The sequence below is a fragment of the Filicampus tigris genome, chromosome 12 (assembly GCF_054856515.1).
Source record: "Filicampus tigris isolate MCC_2025a chromosome 12, RoL_Ftig_1.0, whole genome shotgun sequence".
In the NCBI taxonomy this organism is placed as follows: domain Eukaryota; kingdom Metazoa; phylum Chordata; class Actinopteri; order Syngnathiformes; family Syngnathidae; genus Filicampus; species Filicampus tigris.
In genome coordinates, this window is record NC_141228.1 from 22221614 (window position 1) to 22248981 (window position 27368).

General features: G+C 43.7%; 1 protein-coding gene across 6 annotated transcripts in view; it reads left to right on the plus strand.

The window, feature by feature from the left end:
- LOC147139165 (cadherin-2-like) overlaps window positions 1-27368 on the plus strand; it is a 108146-nt gene that overhangs the window by 52463 nt on the left and 28315 nt on the right. For 5 of the 6 annotated variants that reach the window (XM_086047392.1, XM_086047393.1, XM_086047390.1 and 2 more), the window contains one exon: window positions 15071-15179. In XM_086047392.1, the coding sequence (XP_085903518.1) occupies window positions 15071-15179 (109 nt within the window). Of the gene's footprint in view, window positions 1-11805; window positions 11972-15070; window positions 15180-27368 lie in introns of those variants that run through there. The other variant, XM_086047389.1, reaches the window with a different exon arrangement.

The following is a 27368-nucleotide window of genomic DNA, read 5'->3' on the forward strand; positions in this document are numbered from 1 at the left end:
ACCATTTCACCAAGTAAACAACTGACAAAACGGACTACCAGATCGCCAATGAACCAACCACGCAACTGACCACTCACACAACCAACCACTAACCAACTACCCACATTAGCAGCAAACCCAACTTACAAAACCAACAACAATGCAACTAACCATTTAAACAACACAACTAACTACCTGAATGACCAACTACTCAAAGAATGACTCAACTAACTAACCAACTATCCGACTAACCGGCCAACCAGTCACTAATTACACTACCAACCAACCATTCTATCAATTACACAAGTAATTAGCCAGCCAAACAAACGCTGGATAGATGCAACTACCAACCAACAAATCCACTACAAACCATACAACCAACTAATCAATTGCACAACTAAGCTAAAACAAAAGCAAACCAAGCAATTACTCTACTATGCAACTGACTACCCACTCATTCGATTATTAACCATCCAACGACCCAATCAACAAACTAGCTAGCCTACCATCCAACTAAACAACTATGCACTGAATTTACAAGCCACAACCCACCCAACCTACAAAGCAACCTACTCACTAATGAACTAATCAGCTAATTAACCAATTGGCCTACTATCCAAGCCCCTACCCACCCAACTGACCAAGCGACCGCCTAACTTACCAACCATTCAGATAATTAACTGCCTAACCAACCAACTGACCAAACCCTTAAGTCAATGAGCTCACCTCGCCAAAAACATCTACCCAACAAAACTACCCAACCAACTTCCCTTCGCATTGGACTTGAGCCATTTCAATATATGCCAGAGACTCACTTGCATATGCTGTTGCTTAAACTATGCAAATAAGGCATGTTGCGGGTGGAAAGGTGGCCCCAGGGCCCAACTAACCACACATCAATGGCTCAAGCCACTCATCATTTGAACCAAATACACAGTTAACCAAATAGCTAACCCGCGACTCAACCAACCAGTTAACTGGCCAACCGACCAACCGCCTATGCCTGTGAATAATTAACATCGTTGGATTTGCTCCTAAGCCGTAAATTTGCAGACAGTTGGACAGAAAAAGTACCGGCGGACGAGTCCGGCGATGCATAGCGAGCGTTGGAGTGTTCTATCTCGGCGATGTAATTGGGGAAAGTTGATTTCCAGCTTCAGTGAAGCTGAAAAGCACTCGGCTAGAACCAAAGTTCCTCAAGCTTCTGACAGATGGAGGAAAATAAAAAGGGTCCGAGTTCTGCCCGTCGCCAGAAAAAGCGAGAAAGGACAAAAAAAATCATCAACGTGACAGTCAGGCCGTCAGTCGCTCAGTTAGTTTATCAGCGTAGTTGGTTTCACTTTTAGTTAGCATCACTTAGTCACTCAATTACTCTGTGAGTAGTCACTCGGTCTGGCAGTCGCTCAGAAAGTTAGTCGGTCAGTCATTCGGTGTAAGAATAATCAGTCAGTGAGTTAGTTCATTGGCTTCACTTTGTTTGGTTACTATCACTTAGTTAGCTCGTCTCCCAGTCACTTAGTTAATTACTCAAAAGGTCAATTGGTTTGTCAATCAGTCTGCCAGTCGGTTTGTGAGTCAGTCAGTCAAGAAGTCAATTAGTCAGTATTTAGTCAGTCAGTCAATCTGGAATTGAGTCAGTTTTACTTCGTCTCACTCTCGGGTAGTCAATTCGTCAGGTCAGTCTTTCAGTCTTGCCGCAACTTGGTCTGTTTGTTGGTCAGTCAATTAATCAGACAATCAGAAAGTTCATATTTCAATCCTCCATCAAATGGGTTACTTTGCCAGTCAGTTAGCTGGTCAAAAAGTTATAGGCAAGAGAAAGCAGGGAGGTAAACTTGTCAAGACAAGTAGGGAAAGGTTGAGGTTAACAGCTGATTAGCTGCTAACGGCTAGCAGCTAGTGACCAACTAAACACAGGCAGTCCTTTTGTTATACTCTGTATCTATTTAAAAACGAGAATATCTACGTGTCACTCTGTGCAAAACTTCATAAATGGCTACTAGGAAAGTAGTAATTGCTCTTTTTGAGTGTTGCGAACCGCCGACACTTGGCTGCATTTTCCGAAAGCCAGTGGTAAAGTGGGGAAGGCAAACACGATCCGCGTTCTACTGGTGACCACAAAAGGCGAGAAGGGACAAAAATATCAATGAGACCTAAACGGGCGGGAAGGGGGCGGTTCGGGGGGGTGTGGGGGGGGTGGGGGGGTGGGGGGGGGGACGCGTGGGCGCTGCCATTACCGGAAGCAGTCGGAAACGCCGGCTCCGGTGTCACCGAACGCCTCCGCCATCAATATGGATGAAGAGAGCAGTCGTGACGCCGCACATCCGCCGCGCCGCTCGGGTGACAGTCTCTCCTCACAGTTCAGCCGAGCAGCTGATTGGACCGCTGGCACACTTAACTCCACTGGCCCAGCGCAAACGACGGCGAAAAACTTTCCGTGAGACATGAGTCCGAGTTTGCTGATATAGCCCAAAAGAGTCTCAGACGGCTTCACAGGCCCAAAATTCACATAAATCAACAACATCATCACATGGATAGATCCCAGAAGCGTGTGTGTGTGGGGGGGGTGGGTGAAGCGGCAGTAAAACAGGCCAAAAAGAGACGACATTGGAGTGACGAGAAAGAGCAAACGATTAGTGTGGTACATTTCGTACAGGACTCGGAGGGGGGGGAATGAGAAAATACCACCACCTGATTCCGTACACGTTCACCAAAGCATTGCCTGAGCATGCTTTTTGTGTGTGTGCGCGTGTGTGTATGGGCGCTTTGAAGTGAGTAGAAAAGCTGAGTGAAATCCAGCGTGTGAGCTCAGCTGGCGCGTTTCTTGACAGCAGAAGGATGCGCGAGCTTCCGTCGGCCTGTCAGCTCGCTGCCGCGCAGCCGCGCAAATATTGAAGGAGGCAACGCGCGCGCGCGCGCACTTGTAAGAGTTGCGAGGCGCGTGATTGTTTTGCCGCTTTGAGGTGTCATGTCGATGACACAGCCTTGTTTGATATTTGCCTCCCTCTGAGAGAAAAAAAAATGATGCTAAGTGGAATTAACAGTCATTCATTGACTTGACTGCTGAGCTCCTTTGAGTGTCGCTTTGTACCCGTTGCATTAGCAAATGAAAATAGGAGATTTGCGAAGAGAGTTTTTAAATTACCAAAAAAAAAAAAAAAAAAGATTTTATTTTTCCCCCCAAAAAATAACTTAAAAATACCCAAAAATACAAAACATGAAAATACCTTAAATTCATTTTTTTTTTTTTTTTTTTTTGGGAGGGGACGAACACATGACTTTTACACTGCATCTTTATAATGAATACAAGATTTTTTTTTTTTTTCCTCCAAAAGTATTTTTCTCTCACTCCCATTCACACACAGACATAAAAGTATTGGCTAAGCTATTCTTGCTAATCAATACAGCAGCACTTCACCGGGCACATAATCTGTCTCTCAGATGAACTAGTATGGATCATATCGTAATGGAGCATCTATAATTTCTGCAAGTAAAAAAATCGTCATCTTCCAAAAATAATGACCTGGGCCATTTTTTTCAAATCTTTTCAGAAAAAAAAAAACCCGAACCAAATATTGACTTTATTTTAAAATGTTGCCTTGAGACACAAGTTTAACTTGTTCCCGTGACCACGCTCATAACTCAAAACACTTGTACCTCAAATCATCGTCCCCCATTGAAATGAATGGAAATGCCATTCATAAATTCAGCACGCTAAAAACCTCAACAAAAAAAAAATCCAACTTTTTTTTTTCTATTTAATGTACAAGAAAAGTTGCACTTAATATTGTATTTTATGAAACAATGCTGCAGTGACGTAATCAAACAAAATGTTGCAGACATACGGTTAATTGGACCAATTGAAGTCCGAATATGAAGCCTTCATGTAGTTTGGTTCATGCAGCTTGTCCTTTTTATTGTGATTTATTTACAAGTCAAACGTGATTTTTCTGTTCCCCGACTCCATTTTTTTTTTTTTTCCTTTTCTCTCGTCCTGTGAAAAGTGAGTCATTTCTGCCCGGCATTAGCATATGAAAGTGGAAGCTGTCGAGCGGCATCAAAAAGCACAAAGCAGCTTTTCACGTCGCCGTCACAACGTGTCACTCTGCCGCTGTCACCCCACATGGTCGACAAGTGACATCGCCTTGCAACCGAATGTTTTTATGACAACAATTGGATGACGTAGGACCCTTACCGAAATGATCAATCGGCAATTTTACAAGCATAACGTTGTAACTCAGGATACTATTTATAGTTGAGGCGGAGAGTCGGGGGTAGTGTCATATTTTCTTCTTCCTTGGGGGGGGGCGTGAGAGAAAATAAGTGAAAAGTGACCAAAAAAAAAAGTCACTATTCAATTCTATTAACATTATGTAAATAAAGTACCTGCACTTCAAAAACACTCAAAATTTTAGATGATTTTTTTTTTTTATTTGAAAGCTTATTTGAAATATGACATTTTTCTCAATAAGTATTGACTTTAATCTGGTAAATTCCTCTTTTTTTCATGATCGTTACAACATTAGTCTGTCCTATATATTTTCCCCCAACATTTATTTTTATTTTTACTCTATTCATGCAAAAATTAGAATAGTTAAAATTGTTTTGACTTTATCTAAATCTTTTTTTTTTTTTTTAATAAGGGCATTTTTCGGTTTTAAAAATGACCTTTTAACCAAAAAAAAAGTTGCTTTGGTCGGTCGGTTGCTTACTTGGTCATTTAGTCAGTCAATCGTTGGGTCAGTTAGTCACGCAAAAATGTCATCAGAACCGGCGCAAGGTGAAGCGTTTCTTTTCAAGTCTTTGTCCATTGTGTGCGGAATGTGCCTTAGCGCCATCTACAGGCCAGAGACGCTGCCCCGTCCGTCCGTCAGCCTTCCGTTCCGGCGGCGCCCTCGCCGTCATTTGTCATTTGTGTCACTTTGACGTGAACAACTTCATCCTGGGTTCCACTCAGCGTTTGTTAATCAAACTTTAACCTTGAGTGCATTCTTCCTCTTCACAGCCACACAGAGGGAGGAGTGCTTATAAATAGATTCCGCCAACATCTGTCCCCGTCCATGTGGCTCTCTGCTCCGCTTCGCAGCCGATCCAGTTCGTGACCGCCAGGTTCGTACCCGCTCCGTTATGTTGTTGGATTTGATTTATTTCAGGCAAATGCATATCTTTAGGAAAAGTGAGAAGATTAGCAATGACAAAAGCTGTTTGATATATGCCAACAAAAAAGACCAACAAAAAGTTTTCAATTATGCCCGAAATAAAGTGGGAAGAAGACAAAAAACGTATTCAATCCCTAAATTTCTTATTTACACAAAAACAACCAAAAATCCAAACGCAAACTAAGGAGTAAGTTATTAGCCACCCAGTTCATATCCACCAAATTGATACCCGCCCACTTCATACCTGCCTGCCACTGTGGGGACCAAAGGTCGAAATATATATGTGTATTTACATTCTCTTATACTTGGTACCTCCCCAGTTTATAGCCATTCAGTTCGTACGCATCCATTGCATGCATGCCCGGTACATACCCACCAAATTCCTACCTGCTCACTTTCTACCCGTCCACTTCATAAGCAGCAAATTCATAGCCGCTTAGCTAGGGATGTCACGATATCGGCGAAAGCGCGATATAAAAATTTCAACAACACATCGTCGTCGTCATGTCACGAGCCCAAGCCCAACCCTCTGGTGGTTAGTTTATTAGTTCAGTTTCATTTGATGCCGCCTATGTTTAAGACCCACACTAATCGCCAATAGGAGCGCGCATGCACTGGCCAAGCCTATTTGTAAGGCTTTTTTTTTTTTTTACAATATCGTTACATTTTTATATATCGTCAACCTCCCCTCAATATCGTGATAATTATCGTTTCGTGAGGTTCATATCGTGATATCATTGCGGCGACATCCCTACACTAAGTTCCTACCCATCCAAGTCACATCGGCCAATTGTCAAGCGCATCTTTCCACTTGTGATTCCTGAGGTGAGCGTGATGGGGAAGAAGGAAGGACACGGGGAAGATGAAGGCCCGGATCGGGACGCGGAAGCAGAAGCGGCGCCAGTCGCTGACGACTTGGCAGCTGGCGTCTTTTAATTATAAGACGCGTCGGCGTGTGCGCGTGGCTTCAATCTGCCGTCTCACGCCCACTCGCTCCTTCAGTTTCTTCTTTCTCTCTGCCGCCCCAAACGCTTCCAATCACACAGCAAGCCTTTGCAGATTTGCAAAATTGCCACACGCAAATTTTGCTGTAGAACATGACATTTTGCACCTCTCTGGGTATTTTCCTTTGAGAGTTGACTCTATTCCAAAATGGAGGGTCTGGAATGGATGCGAGTGGGCATCCGCAACATCGGCGTTGACAGATGAAAAAAAAAAAAAACACACACAAAAAAAAACCAAACAAACACTTTCCATGTCAGAGATGTTTTATGTGCAAATGTGATCCCCTGACGGAAAACGTTGATTCACGCGCGGTCGTTAATTTTGCACGCCGGCTGGCAGCCATGACGGATGGGACGGCAGAGGGGAAGGCGGCGGGATGAAAGATGGCCGCCGCAGTCGGGAGGGCAAAGTCGTCACGGTGACTAACGACGCGAGCGGTGAGAGAAAAAAAATCATCTTCCCAATTCCGTCCTCTTCGCTTGCTGTCCGGCCGCCAACGCCGCTGCCAAACCGCTCACCGGTCAGCTCGCTAATCGGCTAGTCGGTTCATTGCTAACGTTCAGTCAGTAAGTGGTTTAATCAGCAAGTCAGTCAGTATGTCTCCCGATGATGTGTTCAGGATGGCTGGGAAATAATAAACAGCAATATAAACAGCAAGCCGGGGACCGAAGGACCAGCGATTCTGTCCCCGGTGCTCTGGGTGTTCCTAATCAAAAGTCTCGTAAATGGCTTCCTCGTCTTCTTTTCTGGCAGAAATATTCTTTTTTAAGTATGACTTATTCCACTTTACAGTGCAGTTTGGTGCTGAATGATGAAAGAAGAACGTGTCCCACTTTGACGTCCCACATAGTCGGTCGGCTCTGAATAAGTAAGCGGCTTCTATTTCACATTTCTTTTGTTTTTTTTTCTTTCAACTTGTATCATGTTGCAGATGTATTTATTTATTTTTATTTGATGAGTTGAGTGGGGGGGTTGTCGAGCTGGCCCAGTTTGCTGCACCGCGCACGTGCCGGCACATGTGAAGAGAGCGTGAGAATGATGGCGTTGATTGATCAGCTTCATTGTTTCACACTGAAATGAGAACGTTGTGGTTGTTGTCACGTTCTCGCCGTGTTTCTTGTCACGGTTCTTAAGCGGGTTTTTAGCTGGTTTCTTGACTGTGTTTTTTGACCTACTTTTGGACTAAGTTCTTATCTTTGTTCTTGACTGGTTCTTAACGTGCTTCTAGAATTGGTTCATGGCAGGATTTTTGCCATCGTTCTTGATTCGGTTCTTGACTTTACACTTAACTTGTCTCTTGACTCGGTTCTGGACTTTGTTCTTGACTGCTTGTTGACTTAGTTCTTAACTCGGTTCTTTGGATGCTAAGGTGGTTTTCCACTTGGTTGTAAATTAGCTTCTTGAAGGAGTTCTTGCTATTTTTCTTATCTTAATACTTGATTGTATGTTGCCTTGGATCTTGACTCAGTCCTTCACCAGGTTCTTCCAGGTTCTTAACTTGTTTCTTGACTGCTTCTCAACACAGTTCTTCACTTTGTTTTTAACTTTGTTCGTAAACTGCTTTTTGATTCAGGTCTGGAATGGTTGTGGACTTGATATTTGACGTGTTTCAGGACAGGGTTTCTAACTTGTTTTTTTGACTGATCCTTGACTGCCTGTTGACCTTGTTCTTGATTCTGTTCTTGACCAGGTCCTTGACTGGTTCTTGATGTGGTACTTGACTTTGCTCTTAACTTGTTACTTCACTTGGTTGTCAAATTGGCGATGGACTGATTCTTGCCATGGTTCTTGACCAGGTCCTTGACTGGTTCTTGACTGTTTCTTGACTTTGCTTTTATTTTGTTTCTTGACTTGGTTCTCAACTTGGTGGTTGACTGATTCGTTGCATGGTTCTTGACCTAGTTTTTGACTTGGTTTTTGACATGTTCTCGACTTTGTTCTTAATTCTGTTCTTGACTGGTCCTTAATGTGGCTCTTAACCTTCGTGATCAGATTTTTTTCAACTCTATTCTCGTACTCCGTGACTTGGTTCTTAACGTGGTCCTTGACTTGGTTCTTGTTTTGTAAACGGTTATCTGTTTGTATTGTGCGTTAAGCAGACAATTGTACATTCACGAATGTTTGTAAACCATCCCAATTGTAAATAATTGTGTTTGAAAACCGAAAAACGTGTTTGTAACCGCGTGTGTTTGGAGACAATTGTATGTTTGAAAGCATCTTTTGTGTGTGATAAAAACGAAAAGCGCGCCGTGATAAAACTCCGCTGCCTCGAGGACCTCCGTTCCCACATGCGCGCAACCGGCACACACGCACACACATATTAGGCTGGCATTGTGTTGTAATTAGAGTTGACAGTGGTGAGCGGTGAGGAGCGTACAGAGTAATCAAGGAGACAGACCGGCGAGCAGCGCACAAACCCGGGCATCAAACATGAATGCCGAGGAAAGAGGGGACCGAGCCGCGCACGCTGACGGACCAGATGGAACTAGTTTTCGCGTTTGGGTGACGTAGCGATTGCTGAGTTCCGCCTGCACCGCGCTCGCACGGCACCTTAACAAATGCTCAGAGCGGGTTGCTATGATAACATAATGAAATAGAATGCAAAGAAATGAAGCGGTTTTGAGAGCTCCGTAAACGGAAATGGACTCAGTCATGTTACTTGGCCTTTGCGGAACCAAACTAAGTTGGGTCACTTGCTCATCATTCATTCATTCATTCACTTGTGTCTCAAGGAACCACTGGGTTCAGTAGTAGTATCTACTGTAAATCCCTCAAAGAGAAAGTCAACCCCCAAATTTTCTTTACAGTAGCATGTTGGATGCGCCTCCACGAGTCTAACTCATATTCCACAAGCACAATATTAATCAGTTTGGACTAGCGAAGACGCATAGAGCATTTTATCGTCATGAAAAATGTTGTGGTTGACTTCCTCTTTAGCCAGTTAAACACATAAAGATGATACATGATTTGTTGTCATTACCGTAGCCAATTTTAGGAGTCATCTGAACGCGAGCGGGCCGTACTTTGTGCACGGTCGGTGTGGGTGGACCCAACGTTTGGTCCGTTGACTTCATGTGGCATGTTTGTGTGAGGAGCGAGCGAGCGAGCGAGTGGGGAATGAAGCACCGAGGGAGCAAACAGATGAAGAGGAAAACGCCTGCGGGCAAACACAGCAATCTGGGAGAGAAAAGATGACTCCAAGCGGAAGTCAACCCAAACATTTTTTTTTCAAGTCTAAACACGGCACTCTGATGAATATTGCGTTTGTGGAATAAGAGTTAATCCACCCGTTTTTAGCTAGCTAGCTCAAGGGGGCGGCCATTTTGTCACTTCTGTCGACTGAAAATGACATCACAGTTACTCAGGTAACAACCAATCATGGCTCAGCTTCAGAAAACAGGTGAGCCGGGATTGGTTGTTACCTGAGCCCTGAGCAACTGCGATGTCATTTTCAGTGGACAGAAGTGACAAAATGGCCGCCCCCTTGAGCTAGCTAAAAACGGGCAGATTTTGCTGCTTAACTCCTATTTCATATTAATCAGAACGCTGTGTCTCGACTAGTGGGCCTGCATAGAACATATTCATGAAAAAAAATATATGTTTGACTTCCTTCTTTAAGAAAGAGAAAGTGAAAGAGTGGAGGAAGACTGCAAAGGACGATAAGGAGGACGAATGGATGGACACGGGGGGGGAAAAAAAATACAGTGAGGAGTTTGCACACATCAGACATACGCACCGCAGGACGTCCACTCGCAAACACACACATTGCGTCCGCTACGTAGTGCGCGCGCGCACACACACACACACACACACACACAAAAACACAAGCACATGTGCACACCACAGACACAAACCTACACACATTCACAACAAACACACACACAAACCCTACATACACACAACACCCCGTACTCAATACACACACAGACACTTTTTCATAGCTGTATTGATGCAGTGGGCCAATTTTTTTTCGTTTAGTCCAAATCCCCATCCAGCGTTCATGTGAGCCAAATCACAGCATCACCATCATCGTCTTCCTCCTCCTCCTCCTCTTCTTCCTCTCGTCACACTTTCAAAGCCGTTCTTTGTGTTTCGTCGCCGCGTCCCAAATCCGACATTTTATTTCATCTTCTTCTTTTTTTTTTTTTTTTTTCCCCCTAGGCAGCCAGAATCTCCCGCAGCTTTCCCCACATCCTCAATCATGGCGCACGTCCGCTTTGAAAAGTGCACGCGTAGCACTTTGACTGCTATACAAGTGTCAAAAGATGTCAACCACCGGTCATGTTGAAAGATAAAAAACGGATTATTTCGATTGAAATATCCCGAAGAAGTCATGTGAATTGAAATAATCTGTACCAGGGTCAAACTGCGGGCCCCGTACAGGTGATGTTTTAAAAGTGGTGTCCGGGACGTAGCTGCCGACCTTTCAACCCCGGCTTATTCAACTCTCTGGAGAGCGCCACCATCTGCTGCGATGCTGCTCATTTTCCTAAGCTTGTTATCACTTTTTTTTCTTTGTTTTTTTTTTTTCCCTCTTCGAGTTGCCATGAAAACGTCTCCTTCACCTCTGTGATCTTTACAGAAAACTTTTTACATTTCATCCGCCTCTGCGCTTCAACCCTGCCACCGCGTGCGTGCGTGCAATTTTTATATAAAAAGTATTTCGCTTTGTGTAGCATGCACTCACGCCGGCATTGTTCAACGACGCGCTAGAATGTGCTTCACTGTGCTGCAATGTGACAGAATTTGATACAATCTGCTTCAATAATGCGCTAGAAAGCATGCTACAATTTGTCACAAGAACCTCGATGTTTAGAATGTGCTACAATGGGATCGAGGATTGATTAGCCCATCGGAAGTAATTCATCTAAGCTAAATGATGCATTCAAGAAAAATTGGAAATTTCAGGCTCTTGCTGAAAATCGGCAGCCACCTGTCAGCTCTATTTACCGCGATCTATCTGTATTGCTGTAATTGTCTCTATCTGTTCGACTCGAATCCATATAGAGTATATTATCCATTTTTGTATTGAGTAGTTCTTTTTATCTATGTCATCTCTATATTTAGTAATCTAAGTTATCTATACTTTATTTAATACCGTTTTTAATGAGGGGAAGATGAATGAATCACTAAAGACAACTAAATGTTTTTGCTTCTCACTAAATTACTGGTATGGTATCAAACGTGTGCATTTTAATAAACATTCAAAGATTTTAAAAAGGAGAGTTTTTTCTTACCATGATAAGTAGTATCAGTTTAATGAATGATGAGTACTTTTTTGACAGTGAAATATACACATAAAACGTTCAGTCCTATTTACATGACTTACACATTATTTGTAACTATATATTACAGTCAAATTAAAGATGTTTAGTTCATCTTTGATGTCAGATTTCATGACGTTTTTCCTGTCTATAAAGCGAGTAGCCGTATAGTGCTTCAGATAGTTCCTTCCCTACAAACATTTTAAATAAACAATATTTAAAGCTTAACATTGTTACCACAAAAAAAAAAAAAAAACCCTTAAATTCCTCTGAGATTAAACAAATACAGGAGCTGTGGAAGAATGCCTGCCGTGTTTGTGTTGAGCGGTAGGGGGCGTCAGAGGGGCATTTAGGAGGGGTAGGGAGGAGGAAGAAGAGGAGGAGGAGGCAAAAGAGGAGAAAGAGGAGGCGGCGGTCGCTCGGTGGGGGTCTGGCTCGTCAGCTGAGCGCAGAGGCTCACAGTACAGGCGAGGCGGGAGGCTGGAGGGACGCAGGATCCCGAGAAACGAGCACGACATGCGGCCAGTGTGGATCTGGTGGACGCTCATGGCGGCCCCGCTGCAGGTACGCGCGCGCGCGCACGCGAGACCCCCCGCTCATCATCATCATCATCGCGCCCATCCGGCTGCAGCAGAGATCAGGAGAGATGCTGCTGTGATAGTAGCGCTTTTGTGAGAGTAGAGTATGCTTGTGGCTGCTGATCTGAGATCAGCTCGTCACGAACGATTTGTGCGAGAGGCAGTTCAGTTCGCTTTCGCCAATGATGAGTGACGGGGGTGCTTGTCGCTCATCTTAGAGCAGCTCGTGATGATGTTGATGTTACCATGGTGATCCTGTCATTCGTTCTTGACATCCCATCGTTTCATAATTTGCACTGTGGCGGCTGGAGGGTGGCAGGCAACGCACATACAAGAACACACTCTGAAGAACACACACACACACACGCACACGCACACACACAGCTTCCATCCTATGATAATTCCTGTTAAAATCTGTCCGTGCGTTCTAGTTATCTTTCTGTCAGTTTACTGGTTATCTCTGTTGTTCTCTCTATGTATAATAGATCTACCCATCTCTCTATCTATGGTATGTTAGTTCTACCTACTTCTACACTGTACAAATTCTGTTGAGCTAGACCCTTTACTCTGTCTTTACTAGCGTTACCTCTATTTACGAGTTCTGTTTGTCCAGATATTATTTTTACTATCTTCTTCCATGTTTACTAGTTCTAGTATGAGTGTTGAGTTCTTCTGTTTAGCTGGATGTCTAGCTGTACTAGTTCCAGCTATGGTTAGTTCTATCTCGACTAGTTGATCTACACTACGGTATATTTGTTTTGTGTATCATATCCTAATATAATAATCTATGCTTGTTCTGTATTCACTAGTTCAACCGATAGTGACTAAGTCTGTTTATCGAGATGGGTAACTTTACTGGTTCGAACCATTTTGACTAGTTCTATCCATCTTTACATGTTGTAGCTAGAGTGACTATTTATATCATGTAGTTATACTCAATAGTTCTATATATCTTGACTAGTACTATGAATCTTGACATCTAGCTCCTTTAGCATTCTGTCATACTAGTTCTATTTACAGTATATCTTTAAATATACTGCTTCTGAGTATCGTTATCAGTTATATCTATACTGGTTCTATTTAGCTATCTTTACTAAATTTGTTACTGTCCATACTAGTTCTAGCTCTATTGACTAGTTCCATTTAGCTGGGTATCTAACTATTCTAGTTGTAGCAGTGTTTTGTAGTTCTGTCTACAGTATTCGAGTTCTAGCTTAACAACTTTGATCCATCATCCTTAAGAGTCCTCTCAAGACTAGTGCTATGTAGAGTATCTTTACCAGTTCTATCTCCAGTTTATTGTGTATACTGGCTCAGTGGAAGAGCGGTCGTCTCCCAACCCAGAGGTTGTGGGTTTGACCATGTCGAAGTGTCCCTGAGCAAGATCCAGTCGCTCTGGATGCTGCGTCATCAGTAGCTGAATGAGAAGTCAGCATGAAGTGCGTTGAGTGCCTCGGAGGTGGGAAAGCGAGTGAAAGACCATTTACTAGCCTATCGCTAGCTCTATCTGTACTACTTATCGCTATACTTGCTTCACCCGTTCTTTCTCTCACTGCTAGCTACCATTGGCTTTGTAGTGCGACGCCAGAGGGCCGACTTAAAATGGCTCCGATGTGAGTGAATATGAGATGCTCATTACCTCAAATGACTTGACTTGGTTGTCATTAGCGTCTAGTTTATCTTAGTTTAGCTTAGCTTAGTTTGGGAAGCAGACTTGGTCGTAGAGCGTTTGCTGGATGGTCCATATGTGAGCTGACTTCCTGCTGACATAATCCGGCTATGCTAAATCCAAGTTTTTGGGTTAAGTGGAGGCAAATCAGTGGCCATACTTTGCCCCCAAGCCCCCCCGCCCCCCGACTTAATCGCACCCCCTACACGCTAACCCATTAGCGCGGTAACAAGCTGCAACAGATGCTTTACATGCGACGGGGGCGTGGGGAGGGGGGGGATATCGCGGTGGGGGGGGGGGGGGGGGGGGGGTCGTGGGGGGGGCGATCAGGGCCCATGTCGAAAACAACAGGAGACACGCTAATGATGATCACAGTGATCTGACCTCATTAATTGTGCGCGCTGCGGCTATCATTCCCACGGAGAGGCTTTGCTTTCATCGGAGTTTGTTGCTTATTTCCTGTGTTGCGATGGCTTCCATTCCCTGACATCACTGCATGATACCGTTCATTACCCCCTCCGAAAAAAAACATACCAAAAGCCAAAGAAAAAGCAAAACAGGTTGGTTGAGAAGTTGGTTAACTGGTTTGCTTGCTTGGTTAATTCTTACTTGTTTGAGTAGTTACTTATTTAGTTGCTTGGTCGGTGGTTAATTGCAGAGTGGTTGGTTTATGTGTTGGTTGGTTGGTTGGTTGGTCAGTAAATTGTTAATAGTTTTAGCAATTCATTATTTGGGTAGTTGCTTGGTTGGTAGTTGCAGTTGGGTTGTTAGCGACATGGGTGGTGATTGTTGCAGTTGTATACTTGGGCAATTGCTTGGTTGTTTAATTGTTTGGGTAGTTAGTTGCTGCGAGTTGATTGGTTGTTGGTAATTTGGGTATTGGTCGGACGGTTGGTGTCAATTAAGGTGGGTGGGTGGTTGGCTAGTTGCGTTGTTGGTTTTGTAGGCGTATGATTTGTTGGTGCGTTGGTTGGCTGGTTGTTTAGCTCCGAATTGCTAGCTGAATTAGCGGAATTGTTTGAGCAGCTAGCTACGTGGTTGGACGGTTGCTTGATAATTGTTTGGGTAGTAGGTTTGTTGGTTGGTTGATTGGCTGGTACTGTTACTTGGACATTGTTTTTTTTTTTTTTTGTTTAGTTGCATACTAAGTTAGTTGGTTAACTGGGTGGCTGGTTGTCTATTAACGCTAGGGTTGAGGTTAGGGTTATCAGCAACATTAACAAAAAATAAAAAGGTGTTTTAGGGCCTTACCAAAAGAGAAAGAAAAATAGGCAGACTAAGTTTTTTCAGTCAACGCTTTTAGTTGTGTTGTGCAGAAAACGTTTGCAAATGTGGATTTGTGAATCGGCAGCTCCAAATTGTATCTTGTGTCTGTTGTTGTGTGCTCACCCCGCATTTGTCGTTTGGTGCGCGCAGGTGGCGATCCTGGGCGGGCCGCCTTCGCCATGCGTGAGAGGCTTCTCGCAGGAGGAATACACGGTGGAGACGGAGCGCGAGCTGGAGCAGGGACAGCCCGTCGTCAACGGTTAGTCTTACGCGCACACACGTAAGCGCGCGCGCACACGCGCACGCACGCAGACGGAGTAATAATCCCCCGCTTGTGGTTGGGGGTTGTTTAAGAGTAATGCCGCCATTTGAGCCACAATGGAGATTGACGCGGGGGGGGGGCGGCTTTTGCAAAGACTGAGAGTGGAGTGGGATTAGGCGCATCCGCTCAGCAGCCCACACACACTTTGGATGTCTGATCACACGCACACACACACGCGCGCGCGTTGCATGTATTTCTGCATTGGCCCTTTTGAAGCTTTTATGTGCTCATCTTTGTTGCGCAAGACTTGAGTGGAGGAGCAAACAAGTTCAAAGTTGAGCAGTTCATTGCCTTGCCGAAATGCGTTTCGTCACTTTGGCCAAGTGACACGGCCGCTTGTCCATAAACAAGACAGCAAAGGCTGCCGACCACATTGCCAAATTGACTGATTTTTTTTTTTTTTCCGGAAGGGTCACATTTATCGTATCATCATCACCGTCGTATGACATGACTAAGCATATTTGATTGTTGATGTCTTTTTGGTTTGTTTTGGTTGTTTTATCTTTGTTGCAGCGCTTGGCAAATTTGTTATTGTCAGGAAGTCAGGTCAAGTGCTTTGAGTGAGCTCTTTGCGCTTTTACCATTTTGAAGAGGAATCAGCCATTTCAAAGTGCTCATGATTGTATTTTTTAAAGAAATCAATTACTTATTTTCATATACATATTCCTTTTTATTATTCTTTTTTTTTAATTGACAATTGATGTACCCATACAAATGCTTTAGAATCGATTTTTTTTTTTTTTTTATGTGAACGATTGGTCAAATTTGATTTAGGTCAGACATATGTTTTTTTTAAACAAGCCTACCATTTGAATGCGATGTGAAAATCCCCCCCCGAAAGTCCCCAACTTTCTTTTTGGGATGCCAAGAACGTGGAGGCTGCTCAACTTCCAACTTTTACTTGGAGGGAAATTCATGAATGCATTCATGCGTGTGCGTGATGGTGTGCGTGTGCGCACTTAATCACAGCCATGCAAATATTTGGCCTCATCTCAGCAACAGGATTTAAAAAGAGTTTAAAAAAAAAAAAAAAGTGCAGCTTATGCACAGTGGTGGCAGCTTAAGTTTAAGATTGAAGGGACTTAAATATTTACATTTGATTTGCGGCATGAAAGCAGAAGCTGTTTGTTTGCACCACGAGAGATTACCTGCCCAAAAATTAAAAACAAGTTTACATGAAGGAAATGATGTCGATGTTTTTAAGACATGCATCTATGTGACTTCTATCCACTCAACTGGCTTTCAGACAAGGCTTTAAATTCAGGTTCCAAGTAAGGGATTTGGAGTTAGGGTTTCAAATTAGGGGTTAAAAGGACGGTTTCAGACAAGGGGTAGGGTTTCAAGTTTGGGTTTGAAGACAGTCGGGTTCTCAGAGTTCAAACAAGGGTTGAATGGTGTCGATTTAGGTTTTCAGTTCAGTGTTAGGGATTCCAATTAAGGTGTCAAACAAAGATTAGGGTTTCAAATGGTGGTTTTCAAGTTGGGTTTCAGTTTGAAATTAGGGTTTCAATTTAAGATGACTTTGAGTTTGAAATTCATGAAACAATTTGCTTTTCCACTTGAATGAAAGCGCTTCGTGGTTGGAACTCGATTTGATTTGATTTGACTTGATCAAGTTTGGCTTTGAGCCTTCAGTCACGTCCGGCGCGGTCTGGGACTTTCGGACCCACTCAAACTTGGTTTCACTGTTTGTTTTGTTTTTAGTAAAGGAAAGGACCTCCCAACAGCAGCCGGGCTGCACTTCAAGTTTCGATTTTCAACTTCTGTCAATATTCCGACAGTTCAAATTTGGGTTTTAAGTTAGCTTTCAAATCAGTGTTAATGGTTCAACTTTGGCTTAGGGTTTGAAATAAGAGTTGAGATATCAAGTTAGGCATAGAGTGTCACTATACGGTTTGAAATGAGAGTTTCAAAACGGGGCTAGGGTTTCAAGTTTTAGTCTCAAATGAATGTTTCAAATTAGGGTTTCAAGCTAGTTTTAAGGTTTCAAATTGTGTTTAGGGCTTCAAACAAGGGTTATGCTTCAAATTAGGGTTTCAAGTCTTGCTTTTACGTCCATTCGATACCATTTTTTTCAGACCGATACCAGTATGAGTATTCGGTCTTTGAGAACTCGCTGATACCAAGTAGCGACACTGCTAGAACTTTTTCACACAAAATGTTGTGAACATGACCTTACATTCTGATGCAGCTGATGATTCACCGATGTGTCAAACCGCTGCAGTATCGCGCTAACTAAAGCTGAGGAGCACTTTTTTTTTTTTTTTTTACCTTAAGTATTGGTGGCTGGTATCCGCAGCCTCCATGAGTACCTAATACCTTAAAATAAGGCTGGTATCGGACCGATACCTGGTATCGGTTCTTGCCCATCCCGGGTCATGCTTAAGGTTTCAAAATAGGGTTTCAAGTCAAGATTAGGGTTTTAAATCAGAATCAGGATTAAAAAGTATGATGTCAATTCAGGGTGAGGCAAACGTTCGGCATTAGCCTGCACCAAAAGAGGAGGGCGGTTCATTTTCTAGCCGTTAGCCCCCCCCCCAAGCAGAAGCGGCGGCAGCCACAAAAACAACAACGACACAAGACTTTTGCTTGGAAGCGTCACCTCCTGCTTTCGCAAAAACAGCGATCGATACGCGGGTCTGCGAGAATGTCAAGAGGAAGCTTCGGCTTCGCTTTTTGCCGGCAAACCAAATTGATTCCAACCGTCGGACTGTGAAAATCAAACCAAAGAAAAAGTCTCCGTTCCGCCACGAAAAGGTCAAAAAGTGACTTTGGAGCGATGAGACCGGCGAAAACTCTCAAGAACACAGAGCTGAGCACGGGCGCGCGTGTGTGCGCGCGCGCGAGCGGGCGCGCGCGTTATGTGCCTTCGCGCCTGACTGAGCTTGTCCAGATGTGGCGAAGTGGAACAAGGCAAGAGCGTCTGGAGCCGACACAACGCCGCAGCCCAACAAACAACGGCAAAAAAAAATACATAAATCGAAAACATCAACAACAGCAACAGAGCCCGTGTTTGCATTATTACCGCGTAACAAGTTAGGCTTTCAAATTAGGGTTGCAAATAAGCGATGGGGCAGCCTCTAGAGAGTTGATTTCTTGCCAGTGTTAGGATTCAGGAAGAGTCACATTTAGTCATAGCAAAATATAGATCCAAAAAATGGATCTTGAGAAAAGATTTGGGGGTTTGGTCTCAGGTTTGGGTTGGGTTTGAGGGAAGCGTTCAACATTTGGGATGTGTAAAGACATTTTGAAATATATATATATATATAAGCCAATGAAAAAGGCTGCTCTCCCTCCACGTATTCTTCGGCCGCCCGTCAAAGCCGTTGAAAGCGGGCCGTCGATTGTTTACGAGCGTTCCGCCCAAAATGGCCGTTTGCGAATCGGCGCTTGAAGCCATCGCACGCCGCTGTGAATTTTTTTAATTGGAGCGGAGCGAGTGCGTGTTATTAATGAGAGAATGCAAGTCGGAGGGGCGAGACTGGCCGATGGCGGTGCACGGGGGAACGATGGGAAAGGAGGTCAAAGGTGACAACTGACTGATGGCAAACAGGACACAGGAAGTGGAGATAGTACCATCGATTCAATTGTTCGAAAACGCTTACCAGTGACTTTCACCGCGAGTGGAAAAAACCCTTTTCATCTTCGCAGTGGGCGTGTGGATGCGTGTGTATTTCTGGAAGACAACTCAGCATTTTCCACTCGGCAGCACGCCGTGGATTATTTTGGACTCGCTATATTGTTCTATTGTGTCGCTATCGTGAAGAAATCACCACATTACGGGAATTGTACGACATTTTAGTTGGGCGTGTGCACATTTTTTTTTTTCTCTCTCTGTGGATTATTGATTGTCGTTGCGGATGATTTCAAGTGGTTGTGTTTCTTTCTCTTTTCGCAACTTTCACGAATAACTGTCGAGAGGAGCGACGGCATTAATGACGTGACTTGTATCTTGTGCGGCAATTTTTTTGACCTTGTGGATCATTTGTCTTCTTTCTGTTTCTTTGTAGTGTGTAAGGTGGCGGTTATCACAAAGGGACAATTGCGTTACATTTGCTTCTACGTGTCGTTCACTGTGCCGCCTGTGACCAAGTTTAGAGTGGACACTTTTTTTTGGTCTCTGTGGATTATTTCAGCTGTCCATTTTGACTGTGCTGTTATTATGAAGAACTTGTGAGAGGTAAATGAGGAGCTTTCATGAGTTCACAATGTGATTGTGCACGACAAAGTTATTGACGATTTTTGCCACGGTGGATTGTTTGTAGTCATGGTGGCGGTTATGCCAACGGGACGGTCGCATTACCGTAACAGTATAAAACTGCGCCGCAGATGGACAAGCTAGCAGTGGGCAATTTTTGGGGGACTCTGTGGATTATTTCTAGTCATTTATTTCTATTGTACAAGTTAAAGTTAAAGTAGTTAAAGTAGTTGCATGATGTGTTACCGTGCCTAGTGTGGACTATTATTTTTTTGTTGACTTTTTGGATTATTTCTAGTCATTTGTTTCTTTTATGCAAGTAGCAGTTATCATTTAACAATTGTGTGAATCCCCCCCCTCAAATTTGCCTTAAAGGAGCTCCCGGAATGTCTTGCATGTAACTTCCTGATAGCCTGGAAAACATCCCCGGCGTCCTGTCGGCGTGTTTTTTTCGAAGCGCCGTAAAACGGAGAAAACCGTTTCGGGGAACCGAGTCGGGTTTCTGTTTCACGATGCCAGCAAACAAAAACAAAATGTGGGAAGGGAAAGTTGATACAGCTGCCAGGCCAGCATGCTTAGTCAGTGGACTGCCCCCACCCACCCCCCCTCATAAGTGTGTGCGTGCGTGCGCGTGTGTGAGTCACACCGAGGTCAGCTGCTCTCGTGCACTTCCTGTGGCGAGCAACAGGCCCGGCTGTTCTGAAGCAATTCTTTTCCCATCCATCCGTCCTATTAAGGCAGCAAGTGTCCATCGGTGATACGACGGCCGCGCCGCGCGCGCGCGCGCACACGCGCACACACTGTGGAAAAACCCCACCATTCCAGCCGACACGCACAGACCAAGCAAGCGGTTCCTCCCACTCAGGGCTCATTTCTGCTCCCAGTAGGCACAAAAAATAGATTTTGCAAAAAGTTGGAAACAGATGAACGTTGATGGAGCTTTTGGAATTAATCCACTAGAGGGCGCCGCTCCTGATCGAAATCAAGGCTGCTGCCGAATAAGTGATTCTAAGTTTGAATTGTATGTATATTTTTGAAGGTAATTACATTTATTTACAGCGTATATTTTTCAAATATATTTTCCATTTGCTTCGTACAAGAATGATATTTACAAGATGTAAATTGCGTGTTGGCACATATGCTCATGCATGCAAGTTTTTTAATGATAATTTCAGTACATTTATTCTTATTTCATATCATATCTTTTTTTATTTATAGTTAAAAAATATTTTTTTTGAAAATGAATTTGGATGTATGCATCATTGTTTGATTTAAAATGATTTTTTTCAAGAAAATATCTAAATTAATAGTTCATCATTTGGTTTCAATGCATGCTTATGTTCAAAGCATTCTTTTAATTTTCAGGTTTTTATTCATTACCGTGGGATACAAATGACGTATCATTCAAAAAGAATCATTTATATGCAGCACTGTATGATTTAAATGTGTTCTTCTTTCAACAGTTGATGCATTTTTAAGCCTTTTTTTTTTTTGCGCGTGTCTGATGTCTTTTTCTAAGTTAACCTTGAATAGAAAATGAGGCGCATTTTTGGCATCCGATGATTGCCGCCCGTTTCTGGAAACACTTCGGACTCAAATCCTCCTGAAATGCGTTTGGACGGACGTCTCCGGAAGCGTTTTTCTCACGTGTAGCACAAATGAGCCTTAGCGGTCCCTCCTCCTCTTGCCGGCCGGGGAGGGGGAGCGTGTCCTCCTTTCTTCCGGCCTGGCAGCTGCACGCGGGATGGAGCGAGATGGGGATCCCGAATCAAAGCGCTCCCATCCCCCTCCGCTTCCCTCCGTCCCTTCATCCCTCCTCTCTGAATGCGGCTTTCCATCCCGCTGCGCTCTCCTCCGCTCGTTAGCGCCTCTGCGGCGCGCTTGCCAACACTTAACGTCTTCGCCGCGCCGCCCGGCGAGAGCTGTCAGCGAGCGACGGCGTTTAAGGTGTAAACAAAGCGCCGGGACGAGAACACTGGCGACGTTGACGCGCGGCACGCCTGGAGGTCCTTCGGTGCCACTTAAGCGGCACCTTGAGACACGAGGGACCCGACTTACGAGGCTTCCCAGGTATGAGTCGGCCCAGTTGACCTTTGCTGTCAAATTAAACATCAAACAAAGTGAATTACGCCTTGTGTATTTAAAACAACCAAACAAGTTTGCTATAAGAATGCCCTTGCTAGCTTAATGCTAACACATCATGTGAAACGGCATTGACTGGCTAAGCAGGGATATTTGCTGACTCATAATCCCTCAATATTTTGATACTTATGGATATTTGAACCAAGGTTATTATAGACAATGAAAACTAACAAAATATCTCAACTATAAACTGACTGATGAACAGATTTTTGCTAACAAAATAAAAGTAAAAGAAAAATGCTTTAAAAAATAAGGCAACCTAACTGAAACTACATCTTAAGTTCATAAAAGTAACAAAAACTAACGACAGTTACAGTGAAAATGTTCTTAGTTTTCATCGTTAATTTAATATCATAGATGAGGTTTTCGGGTTGAATTTTAAATGTATTCATTTTGATATCGCTGGATGTACGCACAGGAGAAGGAAGGTCAAACAGTTGTTTGAGAATTGGAGTTAACTGGACTTCATTACACAATATTTCAAAACAAAAAACCTAATAAAACTAAACTAAAATGAAGCGTTTTTGGAAAAAAAAAATTGAGATTAAAAAATCATTTAAAAAAACAACAGTCAATACAAAATGATAAAAAACTATCATGAAAAATGACAAACTATTATAACCTTGATTTAAACAAACAGTAGCAACGCGAGTAGACAGCCAATATGACAATACTCACCGGCAGTTATTCTTTATCCTCTGCAAAGAATAACTCATATTACTGTCGGACTGAGGAGCTGAGACCGTCCGTCTCTGTGTATATCTGCATGTCTGTATTAGCTTGCCCAATGTGGACAAGGCGCACACGCCAGAAGCAGCAGCACAAGCGCAGAAAAAAGTGCCAAAAACGTTTTTTTTTTTTTTTTTCCTTTAAAAAAACCAAACCCAAGAAAACCAAACCCACAAAAGAGGTGAGACGTAACGTTTGCAATGCAAGCCCAGGGGCACTTTGACATCAATTTCAGTCGACAGCAAAGATTCATCCGCTTAATTCTTATCCCGCAAAGACAATATTCATCAGAATACAAACAAATGGAGGCACATTGAAAATATTATTGCAAAGAAAAGTTTTGCCCTCAGTTCCCCTTCAAGCAGTCAAATATTTCCTCCAGGAAAGCAAATGATCATTCTCCTCTGTGAAGATTTATCTTCTCTCCTCTCTCTCTCTCTGACAAGAAAAGCAATTATACTTATTTCATTTGATGGGAAATTGTCGAGTTTTTTTTTCCCCCCCCGGCTTCCGTATTTCAAAAAATGCTGACATTGAGAAAAATCGCCGCTTCTCTTCATCACATTAAAACACACGGAAAACACACATGCGGCCCTCGCTAAAGTGTGTGTGTGTGCGTGTAGGTGTGTGTGTGAGGCCTGTTTCTCATTATAATCTCTCCATTGAGTTTACAAATCCCAAACGCCACAGTTCAAGCTAGTGTGTGTTTGTGTGTTTGTGCGTGTGTGTCGTCCCGTAGGTGCTCTCTCTCTCTCTCTCTCTCTCTCTCTCTCTCTCTCTCTCTCTCTCTCTCTCTCTCTCTTCGTGTTGCGCTAAATCCCGTCCGCCCATTTGTCTTCCTCCGCCTCCCTCCCTCTCGCTCTGTCTCTGTCTCTCAGCCATTTGCTGCTAAATGAATGATGTCTGCACGCCCGACCTCACATCTGACTAACCGCTACCAGTGCGTGCTTGTGCGTGCGCGTATTTGTGTGTAGGGTGGGCGGGGACGGGGAGTGTTATACGTGAGGTGGTTTGCAGTTGGGCTAATTGAGTCCCCATTGAAGTGAACGGAAATGCCATTCATCGGTTGCAGAAACCCGCCGCCGCACCCCCCAAAATTGTGACGCGTCTTCTGACAAGGAAAGTAGACCTGTTGAAATATTGCACTTTTTCAAAAACAGATTTGAATAGCATAATTAAAAACAATCTGAAGAATTAACTCATTCACGGCCAAAGACATTTTTTTTTTTTGTCTTTTCACAGTCCAGCCATTCAATCCCGGGACGTTATTTATATTTTTTCAATTTTTTTCAAACGTTAGTGTAAAAGAGGGTCTGAAAATGTCCGGCAGTGAATGAGTTAAATAGTTAATGAGTTGATTAGTCTTGCGCATCAAGACTATTTCATTGAAGCTTCTTCTGGTGTGCACGACTTGGCCACTGGGGGCAGTAAAATACAGTCACGCAGACAAACGAAGAACTACTGGTAATGATTCAGCAAGGTGAAGTAACATTAGGTGGTTTTTTTTGCAGAGGATCAAGAATATATGCCTGTGAATATTGTTATATTGTCTGTCTACATGTGTTGCTCCACTCTCCATCCATCCATCCATCCATATATCCTTTTATATTGTTATTATTATTTTTTTTTTTAAGGGTTTGGAAGCAAAAATATTTAAATAAAAAATCCATTTCGGTATCAAATTTAACAAGAAACATGAAGTAGTGTCGTATTAACACGAGGCCATGACATGAGTCACGATTTTCTTCAGAGGACCACGAAAAAAAGTTTTTGTCGGGCCGGATCCGGCCCGCGGGCCTTGAGTTGGACGCCTTGCAACATGCTTTAGTGTTTAGCGTGCGAGCTTTTGTCTGCTGAGCTTAGTCCAGTGGTAATCAAATGTTTGCCGAACAATCGCTGATTTGTTCGGCTAAAGCTTCTGAAAAGTACTAGAACCATGCATGAGGCTGGATTATAGATGACCGTTGTCAACAGAAAGCACCAAAAAAAAAGGTCGTCAGGTCATGAAATGACCCAAAAAAAAAAACCGCAGGCTTTACTACCGTTCCAAATCAATTAATCATCTGTGCAACACAATCCACGTTAGCCTAAAGGGCTAGCTCCGCTTGTTTAAAAGGCTGCGCGGCCAGAACGCGAGCAGCCAAGCAGTCCGGGGGCCAGTTGAGCCAAAATGTTATTTCATCATCCGTAACGGCGTCACAAATGTGACAATGAAAGCAATGAAAGGTGGTGTAGAGTAAACGCCGGCGCGCCAAATGGAGCCATCTGCGTGGCCGTTAGTGGCCCCCGCGCTCTCTTTCTTGGACGCCGTTCGTTCGTTCATTTCGGCACCATGAGGCTGCGCTGGCGCGAGACCAAAGCAGCTCCAAAATGGCAGCCGGAAAACGAGCGGCCGATGGAAGACACCAAGATAAAGTCAACCGTAATGATCCCGTCATTACGAGTTGAATTCGGCCAGTCACTCAAATCGCTCCAATCTTGAATCATCTGTCCATTCAAAACCACTACAAAAATATTTCCAAGTATTTTGCTAAGAAAAATAGCAGTCTACAGTATTGTACGTTGGAAGAACATACTGTAAACTGTCATTAAAAAGTCTGGAATTCTAAAAAAAAAAAAAACGCCCATTGCCCATCAGGGGGCAATATAATACAGACAGGCAAAATGAAGGAAGAAGAGTTTCACAACTAAGTGACTCCGTAACTTGCAGTAGTATTTCTTTTGTTTTCGCAGAGGATAAAGAATCTGTGAGTCTGTCTTCAATCTATAGTGGGCAAAAAGATAAGAGACTTACTGTATATTTTTACAAAATATTTTTCTCATTCCAAAACACGTTAAAACGATGGAACAGATTAATGACATTTTCATTCATTAGAATTGGGAAAGATGATTCGAGAGTGTGTTTGGAGTCACGGAACTCATTAAGATCATAATCAAGGCATCATTGTAGTCCACTTTATAGAAATAGAGCTGCTCGTTTGCCAGCCACCATTTGGAGTCGATTTCATCTCCCGAAAATAGCTGTCAATTGATGTACATTATAAGTTTATTTTTTAAAAACGTTGTTTTTTTTTAACCCTTAAAAATCTTGAATAAGCAGGAATATCCAGCCAATAAGCGTTTTCTATCAAAAACGCAAGTTGATCCCCACTTCTCCACCCCCAAATAAAAAGTAAATAAAACTATAACTGAACCTTTTTGTGTGAATCCAAACCACGAATCCACGGTTGTCCGCTGTGCCGCAGCATCAATGCTAGTTATGTTAGCCTAGTCTATGGCGCGTGTGTTAGCATCAAGCTAGCAGACGTGCGGTTTGGTTGAATACACAACGTGTGATTCCCTTTGTATTATGTTTGAACGCCAACTAAAAATCGCCTTCTGTCTCGTGTCGAGAGAGTCGGCAAATGAGCCAAACCTCAAAATTCAGCTTGCAAGTCGAGTGCTTGTGAACACAGCCGACGTCTACGTTTTCACTTCATGTCGCTAATAGCTCAAATCGTCGGCGTTAGGAATACTAAGCCAGACCAGACTTCCCAGCAGCCTCAGGTGCTCCAAAACGCTGCTTTATCTCTTACTTTGTGTGTGTGCGTGTGGTTTTTTTCTTTTTTTTTTTTTTTTTTTTTTTCCCGGGCTGCTCGTCCCCTGCAGCACCGCCATCGATTTCCTCCGCAAACGAGATTTACGTCGTTTACCGCAGGCCTCGCATGAAAAGTCAGGATCATTTTTGCCGCATTTATTTCACCCCAGCCGCTCGAAGCCAGATTCCTCCCGCGGCGGCGGCGGCGGCGAGAAAGACGCTAAACGTTCCCAAGACGGACAAAAGGTGCGCTCGATTTGCCCCAAATTCAAGTGGTGATCTGTTTTCGAGGGGCAGCTAGCAGACCTGTGAATGACTCCATTAACACTCAGTGTGCGTGTGGCGCGCGCGCCGGTGTGTGCGGTCTTGGCGGCTGCCATTAGCCGCGCAGTCAGTGAAGCACGAATTGTAATTTACCTGGGAAGTCGCCACTCTCTGATCGGGACGCAAGATCCAATGCGAGATGGATGCCTCGCGGGGGGTGAATGGCTTTTCTCGGCATAATCATCTTGGAAACAAACAGCGGAGAAAATGCAATTATCCCAAATCGTGGCAGGTAGTAATGCTGACAGACGGTGTCACCAGAGAACCAACTGAATCCGAGACGACAACGCGACGTGGCAGCAATCATCAGATATTGCGCGATCATGCCCCCAAGTGGCTGTGAGCGGGATAGACATGACATCAGAGGGATTGGATCTTGTGCCATGACGTCATCGGAGGTCAAATTTGGGGAATTGCGGATTCGACTTTGACAAAAAGAGTTTCATTGGCGAGGCAAACGATATCGGATTCTCGAGCGCCTTTCCGTGACAAATTTCCGATTTCCTCATTTTGTCCAACGTAGCGGGTGACTCGTACCAACTTTACAAATACGCCAATGACTTTGAGTGGCATTGCATTGCGCCTTTTCATTGATGAAAGTCTTTTCATTTCGGATTCCTTCATTTTCTGGAACGCAAAAGTTGATTTGTCCTGATCCTAAAAGAACCTGAAATTTAGAATGGCAGTACCGTTTTTTAAAAGCAACTCCGAATCAGAGTAGCATTCCATTCCACTATTTCTTTCCCAACAAAAATCCACCGGATGACTGTGGTTTTTTTCTGATTTGGTCTCACGCATGGACTTTGGCATTCAGGAATAATATTGGGACGATGATATACCCCTGCGGGACACCAGATTTCCCGTCACAATGATACTGAGGGCAGAGCTTTCTGATGAGCTGATCAGTGGAATCGGGTGCGTTGGAGGAGGGAGACATCTAAAACCTGCTGGGTAAGGGGGGCACCCCTGACCCAAAACATACAGGGTCGGATCCGGTCGCTAGTGTGCGACTTTGAACCCGGCCCAAATGTCTCTTTTGTGGAACCAACGCGCTAACGCAGGACCAGGCGGCGCAAAGCTAAAAGCCAGTCGCCGTCATCTTCAACAGCCGCCGCGTTGCTGCGCTTTGACGCCGTCCATTGTGTCCTCATAAGCC